This window comes from Ambystoma mexicanum, chromosome 6q, assembly GCF_040938575.1.
Source record: "Ambystoma mexicanum isolate Mex_15411 chromosome 6q, UKY_AmexF1_1, whole genome shotgun sequence".
Taxonomy (NCBI): Eukaryota; Metazoa; Chordata; class Amphibia; order Caudata; family Ambystomatidae; genus Ambystoma; species Ambystoma mexicanum.
Window position 1 is genome coordinate 1,547,190,184 of NC_090937.1, and position 26,990 is coordinate 1,547,217,173.

The window sequence follows — 26,990 nt, forward strand, 5'->3', positions numbered from 1 at the left end:
TTGTTTGTTTCTACCATTTCTATCGCATGAGCGAGACTAGCTGGCACCTGTGTAATGATTAAATGCCTTGTTGCTTACTTCCACGGACTTGAGGGAGGAGACCGGGCATTGCTGTCTGGGTCGCCAGCATAATGTTTCAACAAGTATCTAGTGGCCTTGCTCTATGCATGAACAATAATTTAATAGTGGAGCAGAATAAGCTTTCAGCAAAGCAGTTTCAACAGAAGGCAAGAGGCGAAAGTTAAAAACAAAATGGCTATTTCAATCACATCAAAATGGCCGCACTTTAGTCAAGCTTATTGTTAGGGAGAATTCTCTTTAAAGGCTAATTTCCCAAATCTAATGAGTCCCCCAGCAGCTTTGCTGGATTTTTGGGGTTTGTTTTTTTCTCCTGCTAAGAGTGAGACTCTCTTTCTCCCACTCCTAGGCAGGATTTGAGGTATGTCTTTGACTTTTTGTGTGCTTATGGACTATGGGGTCTTTTACTCCATAGGGTATCATCTTTTTTTAGTGTGGGTGTTACACAGCACCCTCAGCGTAGTAACATAAGGGTGTCATAGTGACCCCCAAACATAGACTCCATACCCTGGGACTGACTACTGTCTCCCAGGGCATGTAAAGTCACCATTGACTTTACTAGTCCAAAATTGTGAACAGAACCAGTACAAACCATCATATTGTGGAAGTACTTGAAGGGATTAATTCGATTGCCCCTGGGTCTGTTTTGAAGAGGGCACTGTCCAGTCCCCCCTTGTCGAGTTTCTCGCTGGTGGCAGTGGTTACCACGCAAAATATTCCACCGGAATATTTCCTATGGGATTTTCCCATTGATTTTAAACGCACCACTTTTTGGTGCAATGTTAAAGATACCGCCGGTTTGTTTATTTAATATTAAATCACCGGTTGGGTGTCTTTGCCAGAACTCTTTTCTAAAATGGCGTTCGTGTCCGTCTCTGTAACTCCAACCGAGGTCAGGCCCTTTGTTCCACTTTTTGCCAGGCTTCTCCACAGAGCCCTCCAACTGTTGCCACTCTGTCTGGGTTCCACAGGATGTGTGGGTGGGGGAATTGACACCTTGGACTGCATTGCCTTAGCAACCCAAGTCACACTCTCTGTTCTGATTGGCCCAGTGGTGAGCCGCCCGGCTCACCACTTAGCATGTTTGAGTGACAGCTAGGCTGTTGAATGGGGGTATTTCTGCATAAAAGCAGGGCTTTTGGGACTGGACCTTCAGAAGTCGACCACAGGACCTAAGAAATCCGAAGAGGGGGGAAGCTGAGCCATCTGCAACGACGACACCACTGGTGGAGCCCTGCTGCAACGACCTCACCACTTTCCCGACAACAAGAGAAGATCTTCTTCCTCTGAGCTGGTGGGATCAACCAGTTTGCCATTTCGCCTCCCAGGACGTCTCTTGGTCGAATCGCCCATGCCAAGCACCCCGGCGGCCGGATAGCCAAGCTGCACCACTGCGAATACCAGGAATGGACCTTTTCACCGACTAACTCCGTGGCTGGTTTCTTCCCTGGGCAGTGCAACGACTCCAAGTTTCCTCCTCGATGAGATCCTCTCTTCCCCCTGGCCGAAACCACGAACTGCACCCGCTGCCAGGAACTGCCACCGCTGGAGCTTCCTCACTCTTTAAGGTACTCTGTTCTACCTGGCCTCCCTTTCTTCGGTTTGCCCAAGCTGACCCTTAAATCCTTGGCTTTCCAACCGGGTTGGCCCCCAGACCTTCTAACTTTGTTTTTTGAACCACCCCAACCTCTTTAAAACATTTCTACAAAGACTTGGAATGCATTGCTAAACTGTGTGATCTTGGACACATTTCGCTTTGCTCCATTCAAAGTGGGCCTGGCCTATGAACTTTGGCTCTACAGTATACCCTGCCTTCAGGAACTTGATTTTGGCTCTTTAAAAGTGTTGAACTGTTTTATTTTTATGACCTGCCTTTTTCCTCTCCCTTTAACCTAATTTGAGTGCCATCTAAGTTACACGCTCACATCTGTTTTTACAAATAGTGGTGTTTGACTCAGACTTGTCTAATAATTCTTAAGGGAGGTGTGTATACTTTTCTGATTGGGTTTGAACTTGCTTTGATTTATAGTGCTAGCGTATTTTCTAAAGTGTGTGTTAAATAATTATATACTTTTGATACCAAGCTCTGGTCAGTGTTTGCTTGCTCCACTGTGTTTTTGGCCCTATTGTGTATCCTCTATACTGCCTAACTCTTCTTGAGAGAAGTCTGACTGCTCAGCCACAGCTACCAGGTAAATATGGGTGGTACAGACTGCTACCAATTGGGTTTACTGCTTACTCCTGTAGTCTTAATCTTCTTGCAGTGGTCCCCAAGGGAAATGCACAGGATTCTGCCTAACACTTGTGGATCTGTATTTCTAATACCAAACACATGAGGCGGTTGGTCTTCGGCCAACAAAATACATTGTCTCCATTATTGAGGGGTATCTACTTTTTCTGGACTCACAAACCCTCCTTTTGGCCGTATGCCAAACGCCTCATCCATACATTGCATCCTGTTCCGACCAAGAATCTGATTCCGAATTTTGCATACTACTAGTTTCCTCCTCGTTGTCATCGATATTGATCGACATGAATTCTTTTACTGTCTTCATTTCATGATTCATTTGAGTATCTAATTTAGTGATATTCTTTTTTGTTACCATTTGTGCACACTCCTCACTTATTTCAGTGCAAATTATAGGTAAGCAGTGTATACAACATGTCATAAATATGCCTAGCACTGCTACTAGGATCGCAACTAATTTCCATCCCCATGAGCGTAATACTTGATATGACATGGCATATGTAACGCACCTATACACAAGTGTACTTCCCAGAACCAGGTGCTTATGTTCAATTCCCAACTTCCTTCTGGGGGGGTGGAGGTCAGAGCTCAAAACGTGCAACTTTCTTCGCTTTGAAAATCGTAGGGGAGGAGTTACATCGAGAGCCATCCTATTTTGGAGTGTCACTAATCTAATTCCTTTTTCCTCAAATGTCATGTTGTATAATATATCCGTCGTTCCATTTATTGTTTTCTCTAATATTCTGGACAGTTGTCTTATATTGTATGAGTTTATTGCTTGGCCCCAAAATGGTATAAATGATTTTGCTATGTCTTCCGCGATCAAACCACCTTCCTCATTTTGCTGTGGTCTTGACCTGGACAATTTGTAGTAACAAGTACCTCCCCAATTTCCAGGTAACCAGGGATACGCTTTTTCTCCACATATGAAATAAACAGGGTCACCTACATAAACTGGTTCTACCTCTCTATCAAGGAATGCTATATTCATACATCTAGTGAATGTCCCCACTGAATAGGAGCCCTTTTTCCTCAGGCAAAAGGGAACAGAGCGTGGACTGTAGTTCCCTGTATAGGAGGGGGGTACTGTATCTTTATTTCCTTCTGGGTTCATATGAAACGTGATTACAGATAGATTATTTGTGCCATATAAATCATCTTGTGGCATCACTACTGGTGTGATCAGCCATGCTTTATGAAATATAGAACAACCTACAGGTTTCATAATAATCTCCTCAAATTCATTCATGTTTGTTCTGTCTAATTGACCCATTTCACTTTTGTTACATTTCCCATAATATAGTGCACTCAAGGGCACGTAGCATGCAGAACTCAATGGCAGTGGCTGCACATACCAACCTATTCCCTTACCACCATGCTGTGGCAAATGGGCACACACCCAACAATTATTTTTTCCCAGTATTGAGCGAGTCATATTCATTATTAACAATAATGTGTTATTTCCATATCCTTCCCTGTGTCTTTCTTCCATTGGGGACAAGGTGTAAGTAATCACATGGACCGGGCTTTCAGTAGTGGAGATGTTTCTAATAGGCAAGAGCACTTCTAATGGGTGTATTTCTTCGAAGTACCATAATACCAGTACTGTCATTATTGGGGCTAATATACTCATCACACACATGACTATTGTTAAGATCCGCATACAATTTTTTTCGGCAATCTTTTTTTTTTTTTGGTAACCTTCCAGTCTCTATAGTTGACACATTATCAGCGGTGGTGCAGGAGGAGGCAAAAGCTGTAGCAACGCTAGCGGTAATGCGTCTACCCAACGCAACTTGTTTCCTGCACAGATTTTACTTATTTTGGCCTTTAATATGCCGTTCTGACGCTCAATAAGACCGGCACTCGTGGGATGTCTGATGCAATGGAATCTCTTGTCAATGTGGAGACTTGCGCAAATCTGTAATACCACTGCAGCCACAACATGCGAGCCATTATCTGACCATATGACCCAGGGCAGACTGAAACGTGAAAAATATTCCTTCAACATTACTTTTGCAGTGGTCATGGCAGTGCAGTCTTTTAATGGATATGCTTGCACCAGCTTACTGAACACACACACAACCACTAAAACGTACTGGCACCTCTCCATCTCTATGTAATCAAAATGGATTACCTCAAATGGCATAGAGGGAGGGCCAAAAATGCCTGTTGGAGTAACCGTTCCCTTCCCCACATTGTGTTGCAAGCACGCAATACAATTTTGTACCAGCCTTTCTGCATTTTTCTTTGTGTGTTCTGCCATACTGTGGCTAAATGCTGGACTATCTTTTTAGCACAAATGTGTGTAGGACTGTGGGCCATTGTGACCATCGCGGTTACATAGGAGTTGGGCAGCATCTAATTTCTACTTGTTTTGTCCACCCAGCAGCCTTCTAGATCTAATTCTGCAGAGCCCTCAGCCCATTTTTGTATTTCGTCAGCAGTTGCTTCTGCTTGCATCTCTTTAACAGTAGCAATTCCATTTTCTATCATGCAAGGCACTTCTTCTGACTGTACTGTTAACATCTTAGTATTCAAATCAGTGGCAGTTTGATTCAGAATCCTGTCTGCAAATGCGTTTCCCTCTCCTACTTTACATGTTACTTTTTTATGCGCTTCGCATTTCACTATCACTAGGCGCTTTGGACACGTAAGTGCAGACAGTAATCGTACAATCAAAGGGCCATGTTGAATTCTGGCTCCATGCGATGTCAAGAAACCCCTCTCAGCCCAGAGTCGGCCAAAGTTATGTACTGCACCAAAGGCGTATTGGCTGCGAGTATATATGTTTACACTGAGATTTTCATATATTTCGCAAGCTCTGGTGAACGCTATTATCTCCGCAGCTTGTGCAGAGTTGTAAGGGATTCTTTTGTTTTCTACACTACTTTTCAGTGTGGTAATAGCATAGGCAGCAGTTGATGTGCCATCAGGTAATTTAAAACAGGAGCCGTCACAAAACAGTTCTCCATCCTGGTTCTTTTTGTGGGGTATCTGTTAAATCAATTCTTTTTGTTTCTTCCTGAGTGACCATTAAACAATCATGGGGAGGTGATTCATTCTCACCTAATTCTTCCGTGGGCAGTGGCATTAATTCTGCAGGATTCAAAACGCTACACCTCATAAGTTGGATGTGTGGCGCAAATAGGACAATTTCATATCTAGTCAATCTAGCAGATGTGAGGTGTTGCGTCTGCATTCTATTTAATAGAACGTCTATGGCATGTGGCACCATCAAAATTAAGATGTGCCCCAACACCATTCCTTCATTTTGTTTCACTGACGCAGCAGCCGCTGCAACAGTTAGCAAACAACATGGTAATGCGCTTGCTACAGGGTCCAGCGCGGAAGAAAAATAGCCGCATGGCCGATTTCTTCCACCTTGTTCCTGTGTCGAAACAGCCAACGCCCAGCCTTCACTCTCATGTACAAACAATCTGAAAATGTTTTCATAGTTTGGTGTGCCCAAAACTGGAGCGGAACACAGTGCAGTTTTGAGCAGATCAAATGCTCTCTGGCATTCTTCATTCCATTGCAAATGCATCACAGCATCCTTTTTTGTCAATGCCACCATCGGTTTCACAATAGACGCAAAATTCACAATCCACTACCTAAAATAGGAAGCCATGCCTATTATAGCTCTGACTCATTTCTGTGTTTTTGGAATAGGCATACCAGAGATACTCGTCAGTCTTCTCCCTTCTCTCGAAAGTAGGTAGCCCAAATAAGCCACCTCTTTTCGACAATATTGGAATTTCTTGAAGCTTTCTTTATGGCCATGTGCTGCCTGTCACAATAATAAAACGGTACTTTTTTTTGCAAATCTCCTCTGTATCAGTAGCTATCAATAGATCATCTATATATTGTAACAATGCACAACCTGCCGGTAATTCTAGCATATCTAGCTGTTCTTTCAGTGCCCTGCTGTAAATACTGACTCTCTGTGTAGCCCTGTGGAATGCCCGTGAATGTGAATGATCGTCCTAATGTAAAGGCAAACACATATCTACTTTCCGTGTGTACTGGAATGCTGAAGAATGCATTCTTCAAGTCTATAACACTAAAATATTCTGCCGAGGCGGGAATCATTGTCAAAATCGTGGTGACGTCTGGGACCAATGGAAATTGAGGGTCAACCACTTTGTTTAATGCGCGCTGATCAATTGTGAAACGATATGGTACTTCATTACCTCCTTTGTTATACACCGGGAGAATGGGGCTATTACATGTGCTGCCTGTAATCTCTTCAATCACCTCCAGTTTTACCAAATCTGAAACAATAATTTTCAATCCTTTTTCGCCCTCTGCTGAAATTTTATACTGTGGAATACGCGGCAGCGTTACTCCCTCTTTTAGAACAATTTTTACTGGCTCTATTTTCAAGCATCCCACATCATTGTCATTCCTTGCCCATATGCAAGTTGGCACTTTACTCAATTCTCCTGGCAAATGTTTCGACAAAAATTCTGACACTGCTACATTCTGTGGCGAAATTGTCAAGAACACTCCATGAGTTCAATGGATAACTGCACTCAGTCTTTTTCAATAAATTTAATCCCAAAAGATTCTCCCCGCAATTTTCTGTTAAGAGAAATGGACAATATTCACTGAATGGACCTAATGTTACTGGTACTGATTGGGACACTGGATTGATTACTGGGGTGCCTGCGAACCCTACTGAAATACTCTTTCCGGAACCAAGTGATGGTCTATCGAGCACTTTTGTGCCCCTGTATCTACGAGAAAGCTGTGCTCTCTATTCCAGACTTTCATTTCTACGTAGGGTCCTTTTTGATTCAGGGGAATAGACACTGGTTCCGACCCCTGTCTTGGGCTGTCCTATTGAGGGAACAACACATCATCCCATGTGTTATCACTACTATAATAAGTATTTGGTTGTGTATCAAAAATGGTTCCGCCCTTTCCTCTATTTAGCTCACTCTGATTTCCATACTGTGGGTTCTGCTGGCTCTGATTTTGAGCTTGGATTTGGTATTGATTCTGGGTACCAGTTCCTTGATTATTTTGGTGCTGCTGCATATTGTTTCTATTATGTCCATTTGTTCCTGGGTGTCCCCTATGCTGTCTTCTGACCATACCCATTCCTATTTTGTAAATGTGGTCATTGCGCTCGCCAGTGACCCTCCTCTCTGCAGTACGCACACTGATTTAGCCCCAGTGGTCCTCCATGCATGTTCGAATTACTTCTCCCTTGCGCGTTTCCTCTCCCTCTATTGTGTCCCGTCACTTGCTGAAGTAGCACCCTTGTTTTCAAATTCACCCTATCCTTTACCTCTTTCTCTGTATTCACTCTGTTCTCATAATTTTGATTTTTTTAGTAATCTAGTTTAGTTTGTACAAGAGCCCTGGCCAGGGGGCTACAGTTGGCAGGTGTTTGGAAGGGTTTACACGCGTTAATGAGCCTACATGTGTAGGCCATAGTAGATGCTGTGGCATTGATTTGTCTTCCCTATGTAAGAGTGGAGTCCATGTACATACCTAGCGTTTTGACGTCAATTGGGGACTTTAATGTTATTGCCGTCAATGATGAAGTAACCCCTCCAGCACCCTATTGTAAGATGGTGTGCCAATGAGGAGTTTCACTGTATTACTGGCATTAAGGCAGAGATCGTTGGCGGCAGACCACTCCTGACTAGCAGACAGTCGGAGATGAGAGAAGAAGAGGTGGCAGAGGGGAGCCTGAAAACAGTGTCACCTGCATAGCATTGAAAGTTGGAGCAGAGAGCGGCAATGCGGTGGGCAAGAGGTGCCAGGTATTGGTTGAACATCCAGGGAGAGAGGTTGGACGCATTGGGAACACCACAGGTAGAAAGGAAAGGAAGGACCCCCAAGTTGGACCTGGGAGGGTGGATCAGAGGAACAAGGGCATTGAACAGGTGGCATTGTTAACTCCACAGAGAACGTTTTTATGTAGTGGGACAATGAACAGTGCATTATTGTTTGGGCCACCATTACTGGGATTTAGCACTCTGAAGGTGAAAAATGTTGAAATTATATTTTTGTTGGCTTTTTCAAATGTTGCACATTTTGTTTCTTGTGCTGAAGTGCACCAGGCGTTAGATTTGAAATTGATGTGCGGAAAGGAGTGCTAGTTCTAACATTTCTAAATTTGTAATGTTTTTCTGCTTTTGTAGCATTAACACTTGCCCAAATAACTGCTCTGGACGTGGACAGTGCAAACTGTTGAACAGCAGCACTTTTGTTGAATGTGAATGCTCAGAACACTGGAAAGGAGAATCCTGTGATATTCCCTTTTGCACAGATTATTGTGGAGAGCCTGAACGAGGTTTCTGCATTAGCAACAAAGGATGCTTTTGTAATAATGGTTGGCAAGGTAAGCATATTTTGGCACAGGCAAAGGAATATTCACACATGGCTGTCTACTCTAATTCATGTTTCTGTAGTGCATATTTATTACTAACATGTAACAATTGGCAGGACATGTAGGATGGTAGTGTAAACGTCGATGCACAAGTACATAATGTTATGCATAAACCCAGGGCTGTTTCCAAGGACCAGGTGCTAGAAGTGAATCCACAGCATTTAATAGGAGGAATCGACAGTGATGTGGCCAATGTAAGCACACAGTAAGTTGAAGTGATCTGAGCCCAAGTAAGGTAGCTTGGGTCAAGCATCCAATGCACACTTCTACAAATGGATGTCGGTGACAAGTGGCAATGGGAGAAGAGCCCTAAAATAAAAATTTAATTCTGTGCAAGGGAGCCCTCAACGGCCAAAATAGGAGTCTCTTTCCCAGTGTGATCAGGATGGAACTCACTGGAGAAAGATAGTCTGGGGCCTCATAATACAACCAAAAAGGTCAATGCCGTCTTATGATCATGTAATCTGCAATGCCCTGGCGTCAACAAATCGTAGAACTTTCCTCTACTCCTGTCATCTGCTGCTGCATATGCTATGCAATGTCCCAGGTCGTGAATTTAGAGCACAAAGGAGCCAAACGTAATGCGTACACATTTATGTAATCAACTGTCTCCACACAAATGAGGAAGATACTCACTCATGCAATGCATACCCACATCTATTTTATTAGTGGCTTTGCTCAACAAATACATTTTTCATTGTATGCATAATGAATTTAAGCAATTCAGGTGTTAATTTATGTATGTGTTTTTGTTATAAATGACTTTTTGAAATTGATTAATGGGAGGTAATCAAACAGTCATTACAACCACAAAAACATGTTCTGATGCGTGTTAATCTGTTTAGAATCACATGCTGTGCATATAGTCCAACATCTAGTGGTAACTGCAGAGTATTGCATCTTGTCTTTCGAGGATCGAAAGGGTACTTCCGCATAGGCGTGTCTGTAACACTATCCCTAACGTGATGTGTAGTGTACCCAGAAATCCTCACGCGTTGAGGTCCCTCGGATTGTTTTTTGGCTGGTTGCCTTATGCAGAGCTCTACCTAAATTACTAATAATTTACTAAAATACTAATTTGTTAAAATCCTGACCTTTGGTCGTTTATACAACTCTCGTCCCCTCTTCCACGATTACTGAACCACCGCTGAAGACAGAACAGACTTCAACTGCTGGTGTTCTGAACGACGCTGTCGACCGCGTGGCCAGGCCTTCTGGCCTGCCTACAGAGTAGGGAGAGTGGGATCTGGGGGTTTCCTTTCTTTTAAGAATGTTGTTCCTTCTCCCTTCTCTTTGCCCCTTTGGTAGTGTCATCACTTTTGTATACCTGCGCTATGGACAGGTGTAAAGACTGCCGGTGGGGGGTGTCTGTACTTCAGCTCTCTGAATGGTAGAGGAGAGGCACAGAAGACCCCAGCCAAGATTCTCTATTTGGTAGCTATGGTCGAGCAATCAAGGCCTAGCTTCTCGGGAGGTGATGCGGGCTGGTTAAGTACAGTGTAGTCCCCAAGCGCCCACAGAGGAATGTCCACACACTATAGCGGTTACAACAGTTTTTATATAATTAATATTCAAAGGTATATACAATATCATGATAACTCACTTTGTACTCACTAGACTTTCCAATAGTTCTGCAACCCCAAAGTACCTGGCGTTCCTCGTCAGGGAATCAACGGCCCTTCTTGAGTGCCCTCCTTTTCAGAGGTCTGTCGAATGTCCGACGGAGAACAGGTTTAGGTACAACGGTGAAGTGGCCGCGTCTTTCCTAGCGGTGCTCGTTGACAGGGAAGCGTAAACGTCCTGCAAGGAAGAGGCGTGCGGGGCACCTCGGGGTTGATAGTTTTGGACCGCAGAGAGTTTGAAGAACTGTGGCCCAGCACAGGCTTCGAGTCGTCAGCGTCTGTGGTCTTTGGGTGGAGGGAAACCCACCGGTGGATACTCGTTGACGGTCAGGCCTTCTCCAGCGGGATACAGCGGCGACAATGCGGACCAGAGCATCCCTGGATCAATGAAGTTCTTGGGCAAAACCGGAGCACTGCGGCTCCAGTCGGCGACGGCGGTCGTCGACAGTGGTGGACAACAATCATGGTGCTTCTCCTTGGTGTTCCGCAGCAGTCCCCGTATCGGTTTGGCAGTCTGTCGAAGGTCTGTCTACCCGGGAGCTTTGGCAAAGGTCAGCTGGTGCACGATGGTCCCTCGTAGCTCGGGAAGAGAGTGCCTTACCAGGTCCTCTCTGGGTCAGTCCTTGGAGCCACAGCAGCTTTCAGATTGCAAAGGAGAGCAACAGCAATTCTTCTCTTCCAGCAGTGAGAGGTCCCCAGATATACTGTTGATTTCCTATTCATTCCGATGGATCACACTCAAGCATCCAATCACTACGATGGGCATTAATGCAGGCAGACAACCAATCGGGCACACGGTGCATTCAGGCCATTATCTTATCTGCAGACACTCACAACAAGTTATGTGTATTGGGACAAGTACCGAGCCATTCAACACTTCATACTGCATTCATTCCACTTTCGGGCAGGGCTTTGTCAGTCATTGTGTCAACCACCAGATACTAGACACCCACAACATAGAATGTGTATTCGTCACACACTCCATTCACCCAGGTCCCACCCGCAGGCGTACCCACAACACACGGTTGTTGGGAAGGCACCAGCCAGTCTGGTTAGCACTTCCCCACACTACCATATATGGAACTTCCACCCAACAGACAGTCAGGGGGAAGGGACAGAGTCAGGGCTTCCCGAGACTTCGGGAAGTTCAAGGTAAAAGGCGATGGAAGGCAAGAGGCCATGGGGGCCATTTTGTCTCCATCAGGAATCTACCGATTCCAATGACAGGGCCCGGGCATCCCAAAATGGAGGATGCTTAGGGCACCAGTCAATTCAGCACGAAGCTGCCACCAGCCCGTACCCTGCTCTGTGGGTCACACACAGGTGCCCAAAACATACACTTGGGGGCACAGTGTTGCACCCCTACCCCTGGGTGCCATAAGGGTATGCCATGGGTCTGTTCACCAAACCAAGAGCTGCGCCGCCAGGAGTCACACATGAACTCCTGCGCGGAAAACACAACAGAACACGACTAGGTCTTCTCTTCCTCACCACGTGGTTGAGCGATATCTGGCGGGCCTCACCAGGCTCTAACTGCCTGTTAGGCAAGATTGTATGCAGTACGCATAGGGTGCAGTACAACAACCCTGACCTCCTGGCAGTAGTAACGCAATCTTTGCTATAAATCTGTACTACACAGGTTGGTAATGTGGAGGAGTAGCCAGGCTTATCTCAAGAGGGGTCAATGTGAGCTGTAGGGGAGTTGCACAGAGACACACAAGGTTTCTTGATAAAACAATTATTAATGTATTGACCATCAGTTAATGTAAGCCGTCTTCAGATGGGGCACTGTAAAACACCACACAAATATACTTCAAAATTACACCATCTTATTTCAGAATCGGTTAATACCCATTTGGGGTATCTGGTCTTTCCATCAAAGGTTTCCATCGAAGCCCTTTCCAACTAAAATTTGCATCGAATCTTTTTGCATCGAATGCATATATGGATGGGGTAAAGGGGTATTTTTCATTGGGGTGGGGTTCTAAGGGTAAAACAAACGGGGTTGGGGGGGATCCCCCAAAATAGTGCAAAAAAATGCATTTGATGCAAAAGAATGTGATGGAAAGTTTTCGTTGGAAGGGGTTTTGATGTAGGCTGGTTGGATGGAAAGACCATAAACCCCATTTGGGATGGCATACAGCAGAGACCTTCAGCCACAGGTGACTTCAATTGCTAGGGTGCTGTTGACATTAATGTATTCATGTTGGCATTCCGGATTAGTTAAGAGCAAGTAAAAAGGAAAAGGATTATTAGAGCGAACAAGTTACCACAAATATTTCTTAAGCAGGCAAATACTTTCAGATCCCTCAATAAGAGTCATTCAGTTAAAACGAGCTAAGCCAAAGTCAATAGGCAATAGTCTAGATGGGCTGAAGCACTTCCTTGAAGTTAAGTAGAAAAGTCTTTCCACAATGTTTCAGAAGTCTTTGAAGAAAAAGATGAATCAATGTAGGGCCACAAGCTGTTAGACTTGTGAGAAGTAGAAGATGTAAGCAACTCTACAGCAACTCTATGCGGGGAGCGGACTGGAGCGCGCAGGGCGGACTGTAGCACATGAGTGCGTCGAGCGAACCGGAGTGTGTGGAGCAGATTGGGATGCATGGAGTGGATAGGAGTGCATGGAACACACTGGAGCGCATAGAACTGCGTGACGTATATAGTATGGTTTGGAATGCAGAGAACGTTTTGAAAGAGCATATAACACATCATATCACACCACCACGCTTACTCTCCCCACTACACCACTCTACTAGAACAGAGATACTATGACACCATTCCGTATAACTGTTCTCATACTAACATCCGCTGCATACTCCACAGCACTCTAAGTAAAACACTGCTGGTTACACCCCCCACCCCCCCAGCCAGGTGTTCTCCTCAGGCATAACACAGCCACACTCGGTCTGGATAAATCCTGCCAGAACGAACACATACTCCTGATCTCTCAACCACCACACCTACCGCTAAGAAGCAGCTATTATACGAATACCGCTCCAGCTGCACACATAGCCGGTGCTCACACGCACCTTTTGACTCTCTACTCATTTGAACTTCGGTTCCCACGGGCGTTCAACCTACCAGCGCCTTCAGACCATACCAATGGTATATAAGGTGCTATATAAATGCAAAATAACATAACATAAAAAGCAGTAAATGACAAGGATACGGAGGCCCTGTCCCTCCGATGCATTTCCAGCATCAGAAAAGGACTCCCTTTAAATTTTGCCATTCCTGTAAGGGAAAATTTCCCTGGAAAGACCAACACCCTCCGTGCAATAAGTGTCTCCCCCCCCTCAATCACGTTGAGGCATCCTGTTGGCACTGTAAACTCCTACATCCTAAGACCATAAAGGAGCGTTGTGTAAAATGGTGGGCAGCTTATGTGATGTCGCAGGCCGAGGGTAGCTCCCCCGCTGCTGAAAGTGATGAGGCCCATAGCGGTGACATGGCTCTGACACGGGTGCCATTGACCTTACAACGGAGCAGACTCACTCCAAGACATCCTTCCGCAGCCCCGCTAGGTACGCCGCAAGTCCTGCTATGGGGAGGATACACCCCGGCGACAAGGATGCACCCACATCACATGGGACTAAATGCACAACCCCCGATACCGCCGCATCCTCTAGTCAAAGCGGTCCAAGGTGCCAACCGGTGCGTTGGGTTCCTCGATGACACCCGCAGATTCGCCGGATCGGCAGCCCTCTCCGCAAACGCACCAGTGGCATGCGTTCGGGCACTCTGTAAGTAAGGGTGCCAGCACCAAATCCCTCAAGGCCGTCTAAGCGCCTTCCAAGAGCGCGCTGATGCTTAATGGTCCGGTCGCGCCGAAGTTTCAATGCAGCCACCCTCCCAGCATAAACACCTTCTCGTAACGCTGAGTATCAGCCAAAGCCTCGCAAAGATTGTCTCGGCAGCTGGTAAACACAAAGATACGTCGAAAGACCTATCGGGACACCCGGAAGGGCGGGGACAGGCCCAGAAATATGTCTAAAGAGACGCCGGCCTTTGACTAGGACTCGCAGTGAAAAATCTCGATGTTCTAGGCTACAGGATCCTCTGGGTCATCTAGATGAACTAGGGAGATATTTGAGGGTTGTATGAACAGGCTAGCAAAATGAGTGACTTTTTCAGAGAGATTCACTCCAAAAAGTCCTTGTGTGGAGATCCCTCATGATATACCCACAATAACTAAATACCAGTGGACCTCAGACCCTCTCCATGAGGAGGTGTTTAACCTATCGGACCATGAAGAGGTTCCTGTTGACCCTTATTCACATGGGGGTGGCCCTTATGTACAGGGGGTTGATCTTTTTGATTATTCTCATTATCACGCCCCAGATTGGGGAGATGATCGACCAGTTGGTGAGAACCCACCTTGGCTATCTCCTGCTCCTACCCCAGACCCAGGAAGCAGTGGGAGACTTGGATTTTGTGGAGGACATTTTAAAAGAAAAGCCTCCGGCTAGCCAAGCTATTCCCCTTCTCAATGCCATCAAGCGGCGCATTGCCCCCTCTTTATTGACACCCTCTCAAACCAGAGCTGTTAATCCTAGGGTGGAGAAACTTTGTTTGACCTTCCACAACCAATCTCCTATATATCAGGTGTCATGCCACACCAGATTATATGGTGGTCACGAGGATGAGGCGAGTCGCTCCAGACAGAGTGTAAAAAGTTATATGCTTTGGGAAAAAGAATTACCACTGCTGTGGCTTACTCCACGCGCATAGCCAATAATACCACGCTCTTGGCTAGTTATCGGATGTTCAGTGGAACCTATTGAAGGAGGGTCTGCAGGAAGTCACAGAACCAGTGTGCTCCCGCCTACTAGCAATCGTGTTGGCGGGCAAACAATTCAATCACAACATCCTCAAGAATACCTTGGATGCTGCTGAAACAGCTTGTCGTACCCTGGCACAAGATACCCTTTTTAAAGCACCATGCCTGGTTAAAGAACTCTGGGTTCAAACCCGAGACTCGAGCGTCATTGGTTAACCAACCGGTTAAAGGTTCCAATTTGTTTGGAAAGGCGGTTGACGAGGTGCTAGAGACTGCCAAGGAGGAACACGAGACCCTCAGATCTTTGAACCAGATTACTCAGACCTTTTCAACAAAGAAGGGGATGTTCTCGACCGCTCCTTTCGCGGGCAATCATCAACGTTCCCCACATAATCAGTATGGCTCAGGGAACAGTTGGTCTTCGGGACAAGGTTCTAACACCCCCAGTACTTACCCTCCCAGAGGACCACGTCGGGGAAAGGGAAGGGGTTGTAATGCCAACCCTAGACGCTCCCCGGCCTCTGGTAAAAAGAATTACTCTCGAATCCGGGTCCACTTCCGGGCCTCTCAGGTCGTGCAACGCTTAACATCATTCCTGCAGGCATGGGAGGAGATCACATCGGACCAGTGGGTGCTCAAGACGTCACCCACGGATACTGTATCGAGTTAAGCTGGCCACCTCGGTACAGACCTCCAAGATCCAGGCGCCTGACAGCGGAACACCTCAAGATCCTGCTACAAGAGGTCAAGATCCTGTAGGAAAAGGGAACTATCAATCACTCCCCAGCCCCCACCCCTCCAACAGTAGCTTCCAACCACATAAACCTGTTGGAGCTACTAGCGGTGTTCAAAGCACTGAAGGCCTTTCAGATGCAGTTACAGTACTGGTCCTCACGGACAGCACCACAGCCATGTACTACCTGAACAAGCAAGGGGTCACTCATTCTCCAGGGCTGTCCAAACTATCTCAGAACATTTGGAAGTGGGCTCTCAAACACAAGATGTTTCTATTGTCTCAGGCGTGGTTTAAATAGCCTCCAAAGTAGTCCCAGGTAAGTATTCCTCCCCAGCCCCGCCCGAGTAAAAAATAGTCCCCAAGTAAAGTAGTCCCTTCCAAGCCTCTTTTGGCTTGGAGCTTGAAAGCAAGCGTCCCCAGCAAGCACGATCCTCCCCGCAATGAGAGACAATGAAGGACTGTCCCAGATAGGGAATAAAGCCAAGACAGAGTGCGGGTGAGCTTAAATGGGAGTTTATCAATCAGAATAGGGCATACAAAGAACTCTGCAAACTCCGAGAGCGCTCTGTCTGACAATAGCAAAGACAGGCGTATATATTTACAAAAAAGTCATAAGAACCTACATACTATAGGGGGCACAAATACAATGGGATTGGGTGGCGATGACCAACTATAGGTGCTTCTGCGATGCGGTTGGCCGTGGCTGGAGAACGTCACTGGTCAGCCTCGTGGGTTGGGCTGGGCTTGGCAGGTTGGCAGAGTTCATCCGGGCGGTGTTGGTGTGCCATTGCGGCCAGTGTCGGAGATGAATGTCTTTTCCTGACTTATCTGCCCTAGGCCATGCACACCGCAGTCATTCAGTCACTACAATATTGTCTTCTTTAGTAAATCTTCCAATAGGTTCCTCTACAGGTTAATGCAACACAGGAGGAATGCACCTTGTAAGGGGTCTAATGGTCGTTCATCAGGGCATGGTTACCAGCGTCCTGTTGACCGGTGTCATAGGTTGAGGGGCTAAGCTTCAGGGCATGGGACGGACGGTACAAGCCTCCCTGTCTTGTTAGATGTGGTTATAAATGTGCCGCGGTGTGTTGCCACAGTGTTGGGTGTCCTGATTGCACAGGGCCATAAGTGTAGGATGATCTGGTGGGTTGTGGGGTTTACGAGGGGGCTCCCTTGGAAGTGTGGGTTCAGGCAGAGGTTTACTGCTGTGATGTAAATAATGCAGGTGGCGGCCGTGGCCTTGGGTGCGGCAGAGGGGGTGGCACATCATTGAAGCGGCTCCAGTCTGGTTGGGGGAGGTGGGGTAGCGCGGCGCGGGCCTCTGCTCTCATGTTTGGCAGCCTCTGCAGGGTGGGAGGGAAAATGGCCTTGCACATTCTTACAAAGGTATCTTCCTCGCGTGTTGCCGGCTTTTTAGAGGCGAAAACATCACAATCATTAGAACACTTTATAATATTTGTTTGAATTACTTGAAAACATACATTTCACTTCGCTGGAGGTGTCTTAGTTTATATCCAGCCTAAGCACCTTATACGTACACTATGGTTCGACAACTACAGTATTTAGCTATATGCGTATACAATTGCAGTAAGTGAGGTAGCATTGAGGTTGGTGTAGTACATAGAAAATGAACCGCCACTGTATGTGACGGTGGTGGCACGCAAGGGGCTTTGAACATTCATGCGTGACGAGTACATTCTCGCACACCCTTCACAGGCGCCCCCCGTATGGTTACATTCGTTTTCTTGTGTACTCTAGCAGCATTAGTTCAGTTATGGCGCGGGACCGCAGGGTGTGCTGTTTTTAATAATACGTCTAAGGACCACTCCCCTGGAATGCTTTTGTCATTGGCACACCCCTATAGGGGTATGGGTCCTTCATGGCTGGTGTTATATATACTAACTACACAATTCTACAGGTATCTTTGGTATACATGGTGTGTATGGAGAGAAGACAACAAGTAGTTTTTTACATTCGTATCTGGGTACTTTTCCTCTTCTCTTAGAGGGCCGTTCAGCAGACCTTCCCATCACCCAGGCCCTGCCGACCGGGCCATTCAGGGAGCAGTGATACACTGCGGACGGTGAAATGATACAGTGTCAGTGTATTGTGCTAGCTCATGTCCGTCTTGCTCGTGGGAACGTGCTTGCAGCGGATCTGCCAGGGAGCTGCGGCAACAGGGCTTAATCGAAAAACCCTCCAAAGGTGGGGGCCGCGCTACAGTGCGCTGAGCTCACCCCGTCCTTGGTAGGCGAAAATGGTTTCTGGGCCTAGCTAATATCAATATATATATATGTAATTGACACGTGTGGGTAATGTCGTCACCAGGTGGACCCTGCACCACCTGGGCCCGGGTGGTATGAGGGGTCACCCAATGAGCCATGGTCCTCACCTGAGGAGAAAACGTGGGCGAGGAGGGTCCTTTGGACCAATCCTCCCCTACATTTCCCCCCTTTCGTTACTTACGTAACAAATCCTTTAACTCATTGTCTTCTGCACTCTTCTTCGTTCATGACTGCCTCATCCCATGCTGGTGTGCCTTTTATGGGCATCCAGGCTCTGCACACCCCCCTTAAGCTCTCACCCCTCCTAGCATATTCATCTGGTGGTACAGGTCAGGTATATACATCCGCTGTCTCCTTACAAGTCTACCCATACCTCCTCATACCATTCTAGTATGCGTGGCTCTCTGATGGTGGTGTGCCATAGTTTGTCTATAATATCCTTGTCGTGGTATCTAGGCACTAGTTGATACCTAGGTGTGTCATCAGTCCCTGTTTGTACCTGTACTTCCTGCGTGGCTTGCATTGTACCCCGGGTGTTGCCCATTGTCACCATCATCATTGCACCATTCGGTACTGCGTTGGCACAAACCCGAAGACCCACCTGGCACAGGCAAAAAATTAAAAGGAGGAACACCACTGCTGGCATCAAAAATTTCAGTTGTTCCAAGCCATGAGGGGACCCAGGAGAAGATGTTATCGAACCATGTGCTGTCTTCTGCCCCACCTTCCATTTTTTCTCCTAGGTTATGGACTGCTTCGATCACATGGGATAGGGAGCCGTTTTCCGCGTCTTCAGAAGGTACGAAAGTGCAGCAGGCACTCCCGATTTTTCGGCAAACACCTCCGTCTATCGCCGTTAACAGGTCCAGGACATACCTCTTTTGCATGGTCATCAGTCGTAAAGCTCTTAGTTCCACTTTGATTACGTTAAACCCTTCTTCAGTGTCGTTCGCCAGCTGAATCAGTTCCCAGCGTGTTATCTGGAGCCATTTTGCATTTGCTCTTGTTTGGACACTTGAGACCAGTGAGGCAAAGAATGTTTCTGCTGAGCTGAACAATCTATATTTATCTGGGATCTGGGCCAACAATTCTGATGATTCCTTTGATATGTAGTTCGATGCACGTCTGTTACGGGTGAGCACTTCTCCCTTGCTTCCGGAAGATAGGACGTACATTTGCGACTCCGCAGTTGGCTGGGCTGCACTCTGTTGCCGGCGTTCCTGTGTCTGTTTGCTCCCGTCGATGTGGCTCTCCGGTATTACCATTAGGGCTGAGTGTAGAGTGGCCATTGAGCAGCTGCCACTCCACGACGGGGGGAGATGCAGGTATGCCTGGTTGCCGCATACCCAGTACGTGTCCATCAGGGCTGCTGTCCCTTTTCTTAGATCTGGGATGGTGAGGGTCTTGTTACAGTTCTTGTTTGTTCCCATGGAGGTCTTCCCCTCCCCTTTGAAACACAGTTCATAGTCTATTTGGCTCTGTAGTTTGAAAGGTTTTTCGATGGCGGTTACCCAAGTTAGTTTTGAAATGTGTTCTTTCCATACCGGTGTGCATGTTTCTTCTATCCACTGCAATTTCTCTGGTGCCACACCTCTCAGTGCCTCCGCCTTGCACATTACTTCTTCATCCTTCCACTTGTTATCTGAAAAAAGTGTCCCTTGTATTACAAAAAATGGTTCTGTCAAACATACTACCCCTGCCGTTTTTGGGTAGCATGTTTTCTCGTTCTGCAGCATTTGAAAAGAAACTTCGTGTGCCTGGAAGGTGTTCTTAATTCTGCATAACGTGAGATGAAGGAGACATTGGGCATCTATAATTGGCAACTCTTTGGGTAACAATACTTTGGGTGTACCTGAAGTGTGCGGGATGAGGGAGCAAACATAACAACTCTCGTTTGTTGTCTGCTTAGCCGTGGCACTCATATCTGCATACCACTTATTTGCTTGGTGGGGGTGTCGTGGGTCTTCCATCTTATCTAGGCCTAACCCATAGTACTCATCATACTTCCTCCTCCTTGCTTCCCTCTTTCGTCTGTTGCTAATGTACTTCCCAACTTCCTGGGCGATGGGTAGGATAGACCCCCCTTTCTCATCCCCCCCCCTTGGCCCAATCCTCGTATAATATTTCGTGTGCTGCTAGCATTTTTTCACTTTCGATTTTTACTTTTTCTTGCAGGTTGTTTTTTAAGACGGGGGCTGGTTGACTGGTAGGCGTATTGTACAACCATGATATAGCGGATGGGTTTCGGTCATTTAAACTACGAGCATTAAACCTCTGCATCCCAGGTGGGGACATTGTGTTGTTTTGCATTTCACCTTGTGGCCTTTTCTTTTCAGATATGACAGTGTTGGATGGTGTGGTGTGATAACCCCACACAAGTTTAGTTCCGTCCCATACCAGAAAATCACCTTCCCTCATATTGACACTTACAGTTACATTGGTCCCAGTAGTGTTGTTAATCCCAGTGCTGTTAATCCCTCCCCCCTCGTTCATCTCGATAGAGATGAACGCTATAAACCAATATGTAACCAAGCCAAACATTAGCATAAAAAACATCGTAATACATATAGATAATCCGCACTCATACGAATATCTGCATCTCTCATTTAATATTTCTCTCATTCTACTAATTCTATCCGTTGCAGGCTGCCTGTTAGATGCCATGGTCGTTCCTGTTTAAGATACAAAAGTGCATTAAGTGCATGCATGTAAACGTTTTGTTGGCACCATTAGGGCCGTTATATGTTGACGGGAAATGGAGGTGGGTAGGGTTGTAGGGAGGGGAATTCACAGACAAGGGTGTAACAAGTTATAATTTGATCATTTCATTAATCACATAATGGGATAACACACCAAAAAAACACACAAATAATCAAACAAAAAAAATGCAACACTATCCTTTTTTTTTTTTCCAGACACTTTCCCATTCGTGTTCACTGCTGACGCACGCACACACACACACAAGTCTATTTTCAGACATTTTGTTCACTTAAATTGGTTGCTGTTGTCTGTATCCTCCTCATCTGCCTCCTCTTGCACATTAATATAAGCGCTTCGCACATCCGTCAAATGTATCCAGTAGCGCAATCCCTTTACTTTTACAGCTGTGGGCGTGCAGAACACTACTTCGTATGGGCCGTGGAACCGTGGTGCATTCCATCGACGCACAAAACTCCTGACATATATTAGTTCGCCTGGCATTAGCTGTAGTTGCTGCTCAGGTTCTGTGATGGATCGTGTTCTGTTTCCCTCCTCTCTAGTGAAGGGTGGGGAGAGCTGCCTTGATATTACGCGCGCTGCCCTTGTTAGTTTTTTCAAATAGTCCGTGAATTCTTCTCCTAATATCGCGGCGCTTCTATGTGCATCTGAGTGTTCGCGTAGCGGGGAGTGTGCTGTGTGCATTCGTCTCCCAGTCACGATTTCGTGCGGGGACAAATGGTGATCTTTACTCGGCTGATTTCTCAATTCAAATAGTGCAAAGGGCAGACAGTAGATCCAGTTCTTTTTCAATGAAAAGCATAGTTTTGATAGCCTGTCCTTTAACAGTCCGTTCATCTTTTCTACTACGCCATTACTTTGGGGATGATAAATCGAACACAATTTATGTTTTATACCCAATAATGTTGTCACCTCCTTGAACAGTTCATTCACAAAGTGGGTGCCGTTGTCTGAGCGGATTACGTCACAAATCCCCCAGCGCGGGAATACTTCCCTCACCAGGAATTTTGCAGCGCTCTTGGCATCAGGTCGTGCACACGGGCCTGCTTCCACCCACCTTGAAAATGGGCACACAACCACGATCATGTACCGTGCGCCATTACATCTTTCCCCCATGTCTGCATTATCAATATGCAGCTCTCTGAATGGGCCAATGGGTTTTGGGATAGTTCCCCGGAGTCATCGTAATGTCATTCCTGAGTTATAGATCTGACATGTTGTGCATTCCATTGCTAGTCGAGACACGTGCTCCTGGAGACAGGGTACGTACCATTCTTCTTGAATTTCGGCTGCAATGTGCTGTTTGGTATTGTGCGCAGGGAAGTGTAGTTGCTGGAACGCAATTTCTAGTAGCTTCATTGGCATTACTAGCTTTCCTGAGTTATTTTGCCGCCACAATAAGTCTGTTCCCGACTTGCTGCACCCTCGTTTTGTCCACATCTACTTTTCGTCTTCACTAGCCCCGTCCTGCAACTCTAGTATTTGGGATATGGGCATCATATTGTACCCTTCTGGGGGCTCTTCGTTTGCTTTGTGCTTCATCATGTACTCACCTGCTTCATATTTCTGAAAATAGGAAGCCTCTTTGGCGGCAGCGTCCGCTGCCGCGTTTCCCAAAGACACAACGTCTGTGTTGGACGTATGTGCTTGGCACTTAACTATTGCCACTGCAGTAGGGTTTTGTAGGGCCTCAATTAATTCCTTCAGCAATTCTGCATGCTGTACTGGTGTTCCATCTGCCCGCCGAAATCCCCTCTGCCCCCATCTTGCTAGACCTCCGTGTACTGTTGTAGTCATGTAAGCTGAGTCCGTGTATATGGTTACTGCGCATCCCTTTGCTGCATGTAACGCTTCTATGAGCGCAATCAGTTCTGCTGCTTGTGCGGAGTAATGTGATGGGAGGCGGTACTGCACTAGTGTTTCATACTCACCGTCTTCTATTCTCACCACCGCCATCCCAACATGCTTTTCTCCCGTGTCCACATTAATTGATGCAGACCCATCCACGAAGTACACTTCCCCCTCGCTTAGAGCGTTCTCACACACCACTGTGTCCCCCTCTCTTTCACCTGTGTAGGTTGCGCAATCGTGGGCTTGTATGTCCTCTAATGTGCAGGTTTCTGAAATAAATGTTGCAGGGTTTACTGTTTTGCATCTTACCACATGGATGTTGGGGCTGGACAATATTATTTCATATGCTGTTGCCCGCTGTGTTGTTAGTGTGCTTTTTGACCTCTCAAGTATTGCAATCAATGAATGTTCCACAAACGATGTTACTGGGCAACCCATTACTATTGTGGCACTTTTCTCAATCGCGAACGCGTCTGCAGCGATCGATTGCTCGCACGCGAAATGGCCTTGCATTACAGCATCCAAAGTACCACTATAGTACGCCAAGGGCTTGTGTCCTAGGGATGTCTTTTGTGTCAGGACAGCTGTCATGAGTGTTCCCTTGCAGTGTGAAAATAGGTAAAATTTGCGTCCATAATCAGGGTTAGCTAGCACTGGAGCGCTTGAAACTAACGTTTTTAACGATTGAAATGATGTGCTCATTTCTTCTGACCATTTGATCTTTGTATTGTCCTGTTGTGCTTCTTTAAGTGCTTGCAGTAGGGGTCTGGTGTATGCTGCATAATCTAATATCCAAGCTCGGCAATAGTTGCACATTCCCAAAAATTTCTGCATCTCTTTTACTGTTGTGGGTTCCGCTACTGACCTTATTGCTTCTGCCCTGTCGGGAATTATTCTTTTTCCATCTTTTGATATCAGCTGTCCCAGGTATAAGACCTCTGTCAGGCAATACTGTAATTTCTCTTTGTCCTCCTTGTACCCCTTATCGGCCAATAGTGTCAGGAGCGTTGTTGAGTCCTTTCTACACACTTCTTCATCTTGTGCACACACTAACAAATCGTCTACGTACTGAATGATTGTACTCTCAACTGATAGGTTTCCCAAGTCTTCATGCAATATGCGGTTGAATATGCTCGGGCTCTCACAGTATCCCTGTGGTAGTCTGCAGTGTTCATACCTTTTACCCCCTAGTGTGAAGGCTGTAAGGTATCTACTCTCTTCGGCAAGGGGTATTGAGAAAAATGCGTTTTTCAAATCCACTACTGTGAAGTGTGATGCCGACTTTGGAATGCTGCATAATATGGATGCAGGATTAGGGACCAAAGGGAACTCTTTCTGAATTACATCGTTTAAGGGGCGTAAGTCCTGTATCATCCTCCAAGATCCTCCATTTGCTTTTTTAATTGGATAAATGCATGTGTTACATGGGGAGGTCGAGGGCACTATGATCCCTTGTGCTAACAGTGCATTGATGGTGTCTTTTATCCCTTCTTCAGCCTCACGGGACAATGGATACTGTTTTACTCGGGGTAAAATTGCTCCTTGCTTTAGTTTTATTACCACAGGTTGTACTCCATGCAACAGCCCTACATCATGGGGGCCTGTTGTCCACAAATTCTTTGGTACGAGCCTCATGTCGTCATCGAAGAATGACGGTGGTGCTCCTACCACTGCCATCAGTTGGGTGGGGGTTTCCCTGGTTTGAATTACAATTTCACAGGGCATCGCTATTTCCATTACTATCTCACCATCCCCTTCTGTGTCTGAGAAGAGATCCTCATCCGTTACCTCCCGTAGGGCGATGTTGGCATTTGTACATAGTACTGTGCGCCACTCACATCCTTCCCTATCCACTCCAATCACAGCAATTCTTTTTGCTGACACCTGTACAGCGTGCAAGTCTAATGGTACTACTGCTCCGGGTGCGGTGTCAGGGCACACTATGGGACGGAAGAGGAATTCCGCTGGAATCCTCCAGTTCATTCTTCTTAGTTCTGGAATTATGAGGGCCAATGTCTTTAGCCCTTCAATAAACATTTCCTCATTTTTTGGTAATCCTCGTACTTCCAGTGTGGTCGTGTAGGCTTGCACTACCAACATTGCACGTAAGGGGCATATCCCGAGTGTAGAGCACACTATACCTCTCTCAGTGAATGATATGGTCATGTTAAGTTTTCTTAGGAGATCCCTCCCTAATAAGTTTATAGGTGAGTGTTCGTAGTACAGTAGGGGTGCCTTCACAGTTTTACCCCCCACCGTTACATCCTATGCTTCTGTATAAGGAACTTCAATTACAGCCCCGGAGAACCCCTGCGTCTCTAACTTCCTGTTAGATAACGGGAACCGGCCCTCTCTAATACATGATTTCTCCGCTCCCGAATCGACCATGAATATGAACTGCTTGTCTCCTATCTGCGCCCCAACCAATGGTTCCTCTGCGGCATTGTAGGTTGTAGATAGAACTGGACACGCAAGTGTTCTCTGTGGGCTTTCCTATGCGGGATGTCTCATCGCCCCCCCTTGATTAAAGACATTTCCTGAAACCACCGACATTCCGATGTAGGGTGCTGGGGCAGGGGCTCCGTTTGCTGTTATTGCGAAAGGGTTGCCTGACGTGTATTCCATACTGTCATTATTTTGTGGGTGGGCCTGTGTTCTATACTGGGGCCCCTGCTGCTGCTCAGTGTTACCTTGTCCTGGGTTTCTCGGTTGTTGCTGTCCCATGGGAAGACCGTATGGGCTCCCCGGATGGGGGTGGCCGTACTGTCCTCCTTCTTGGAACCCATTGTTGGGCCTGGTTCTGCACTCCCTAGAGTAATTCCTCCATCGTCCGCAGTTCCAACAACTCCCTTGCGCACCTCTAGGGCCCTGCCATCCATTTCCCCCCATTCCTCCATATCCCGTTCCACCTCCCCTTCGGCCCCTGTACCCACCTCGTCCCCCTCGAGGGGTCCACTCTTGCCACTGCGGACCTCCACCTTGTTCCTGCTCGTTCCACTGCCGCTGTCCTGCTCCTGCCCAATTAGTTGCCACTCTTCCTTGTATTGCTGTCAGCCCCTCCTCCTCCTCGTCTCCCTCCCTGCAGTGGGGGAGTGCGGCTACAGCCGCTGCGACCTTCACCAACTTTGTCTGTACTAGCTTTGCTTCATCTGCCAATCTCTTCTGTGCCACTTCCTTCTCCCGTTCCTTTATTCTCTTACAATTGTGTACTATTATGCTTTGGATCTCAGGCCACCCCTTTGCTTCAATACCAGCTATCTTATCGAGTGCCTTTTGCTCTTGCAGCATGGTCTGCATCAGGTAAGTTTTAATCTATGAGCCTGGCGCCTATGGCGCCAGGACTGACTCCATGTGAGCCTGGCGCCACAGGCGCCAGGACTGGACCCAAATAGCCCCTAGCAGGCGTTGTTGGGCTTGCTTAGGATAACTTGATGCCTGCTTCTGGGGTTGCTGGACGTGGTCTGGGTCCCCGGGGGTAGGCATCATGACATTAAGGTAATGTGCTCCTCACCCTGTGAGAGAGGTTACTGTTGCAAGAGTAGCCTGCACTTTAGGGTTGCTAAAGGGTTTCACTTTTAACATCGTCTCAGGAGCACACATGTAGAGCCTGTACTAATGGTTGCAAAACAACCACTATATCGTCCCAATGACCGCTTGCTTGAGACCATTGTGTTGCTAGCAACTCTTGCACAGGACGCATGAGCAGCCGCGCGTGTGGGACTCGGTATATGCCATAAGCCATTATCCCAAGAAGACACATTGCCTAGCGTACCTTTATCGAATGACCGGCGACATAATGAGAGCTTTGCAACAGCATATTTTGAACTCTTTCGTTTGATCGACAGTCTAAGCATTGAGTCTGTATTAGTGCTCCCAAGAACTGCTTCACTTGACTGGGGACGAGACTGGACTTTCTTGCAGAACCATAATTGGAACAATATATTGATTTTTGCTCGAGTGTTATGACACATTTGTAGTATGTCTTCTGTTATGAGCCAGTCGTCCAGATAAAGGTACACTTTGATGGATAGCCTGTGCAAGTGTGCTGCTACCACTGCAAGAACATTTGAGGTTGGACCAATGTGCTCGCTGGGCGCATATCTAGTATTGGACGCATGGACAGGTCTTTCTTCGGCACAAGGAAGTACGCTGAATAAATACCCTGGTTTAACATTTGCTGGGACAATCTCTGACGTCTTTTTCCAGCAGTCTCTTTACTTCAAGTAGTATGCGTCGCTCTTCTGGCATCATCCTTCTGTCTTG

The 26,990-nt window shown here is 46.6% G+C and overlaps 1 protein-coding gene across 2 annotated transcripts in view; it reads left to right on the top strand.

Annotated features, from left to right (window-relative positions):
- ATRN (attractin) overlaps nt 1-26,990 on the top strand; it is a 1,434,670-nt gene that overhangs the window by 73,250 nt on the left and 1,334,430 nt on the right. For both annotated transcript variants that reach the window (XM_069632253.1, XM_069632252.1), the window contains exon 5: nt 8,485-8,684. In XM_069632253.1, the coding sequence (XP_069488354.1) occupies nt 8,485-8,684 (200 nt within the window). The remainder of the gene's footprint in view (nt 1-8,484; nt 8,685-26,990) is intronic.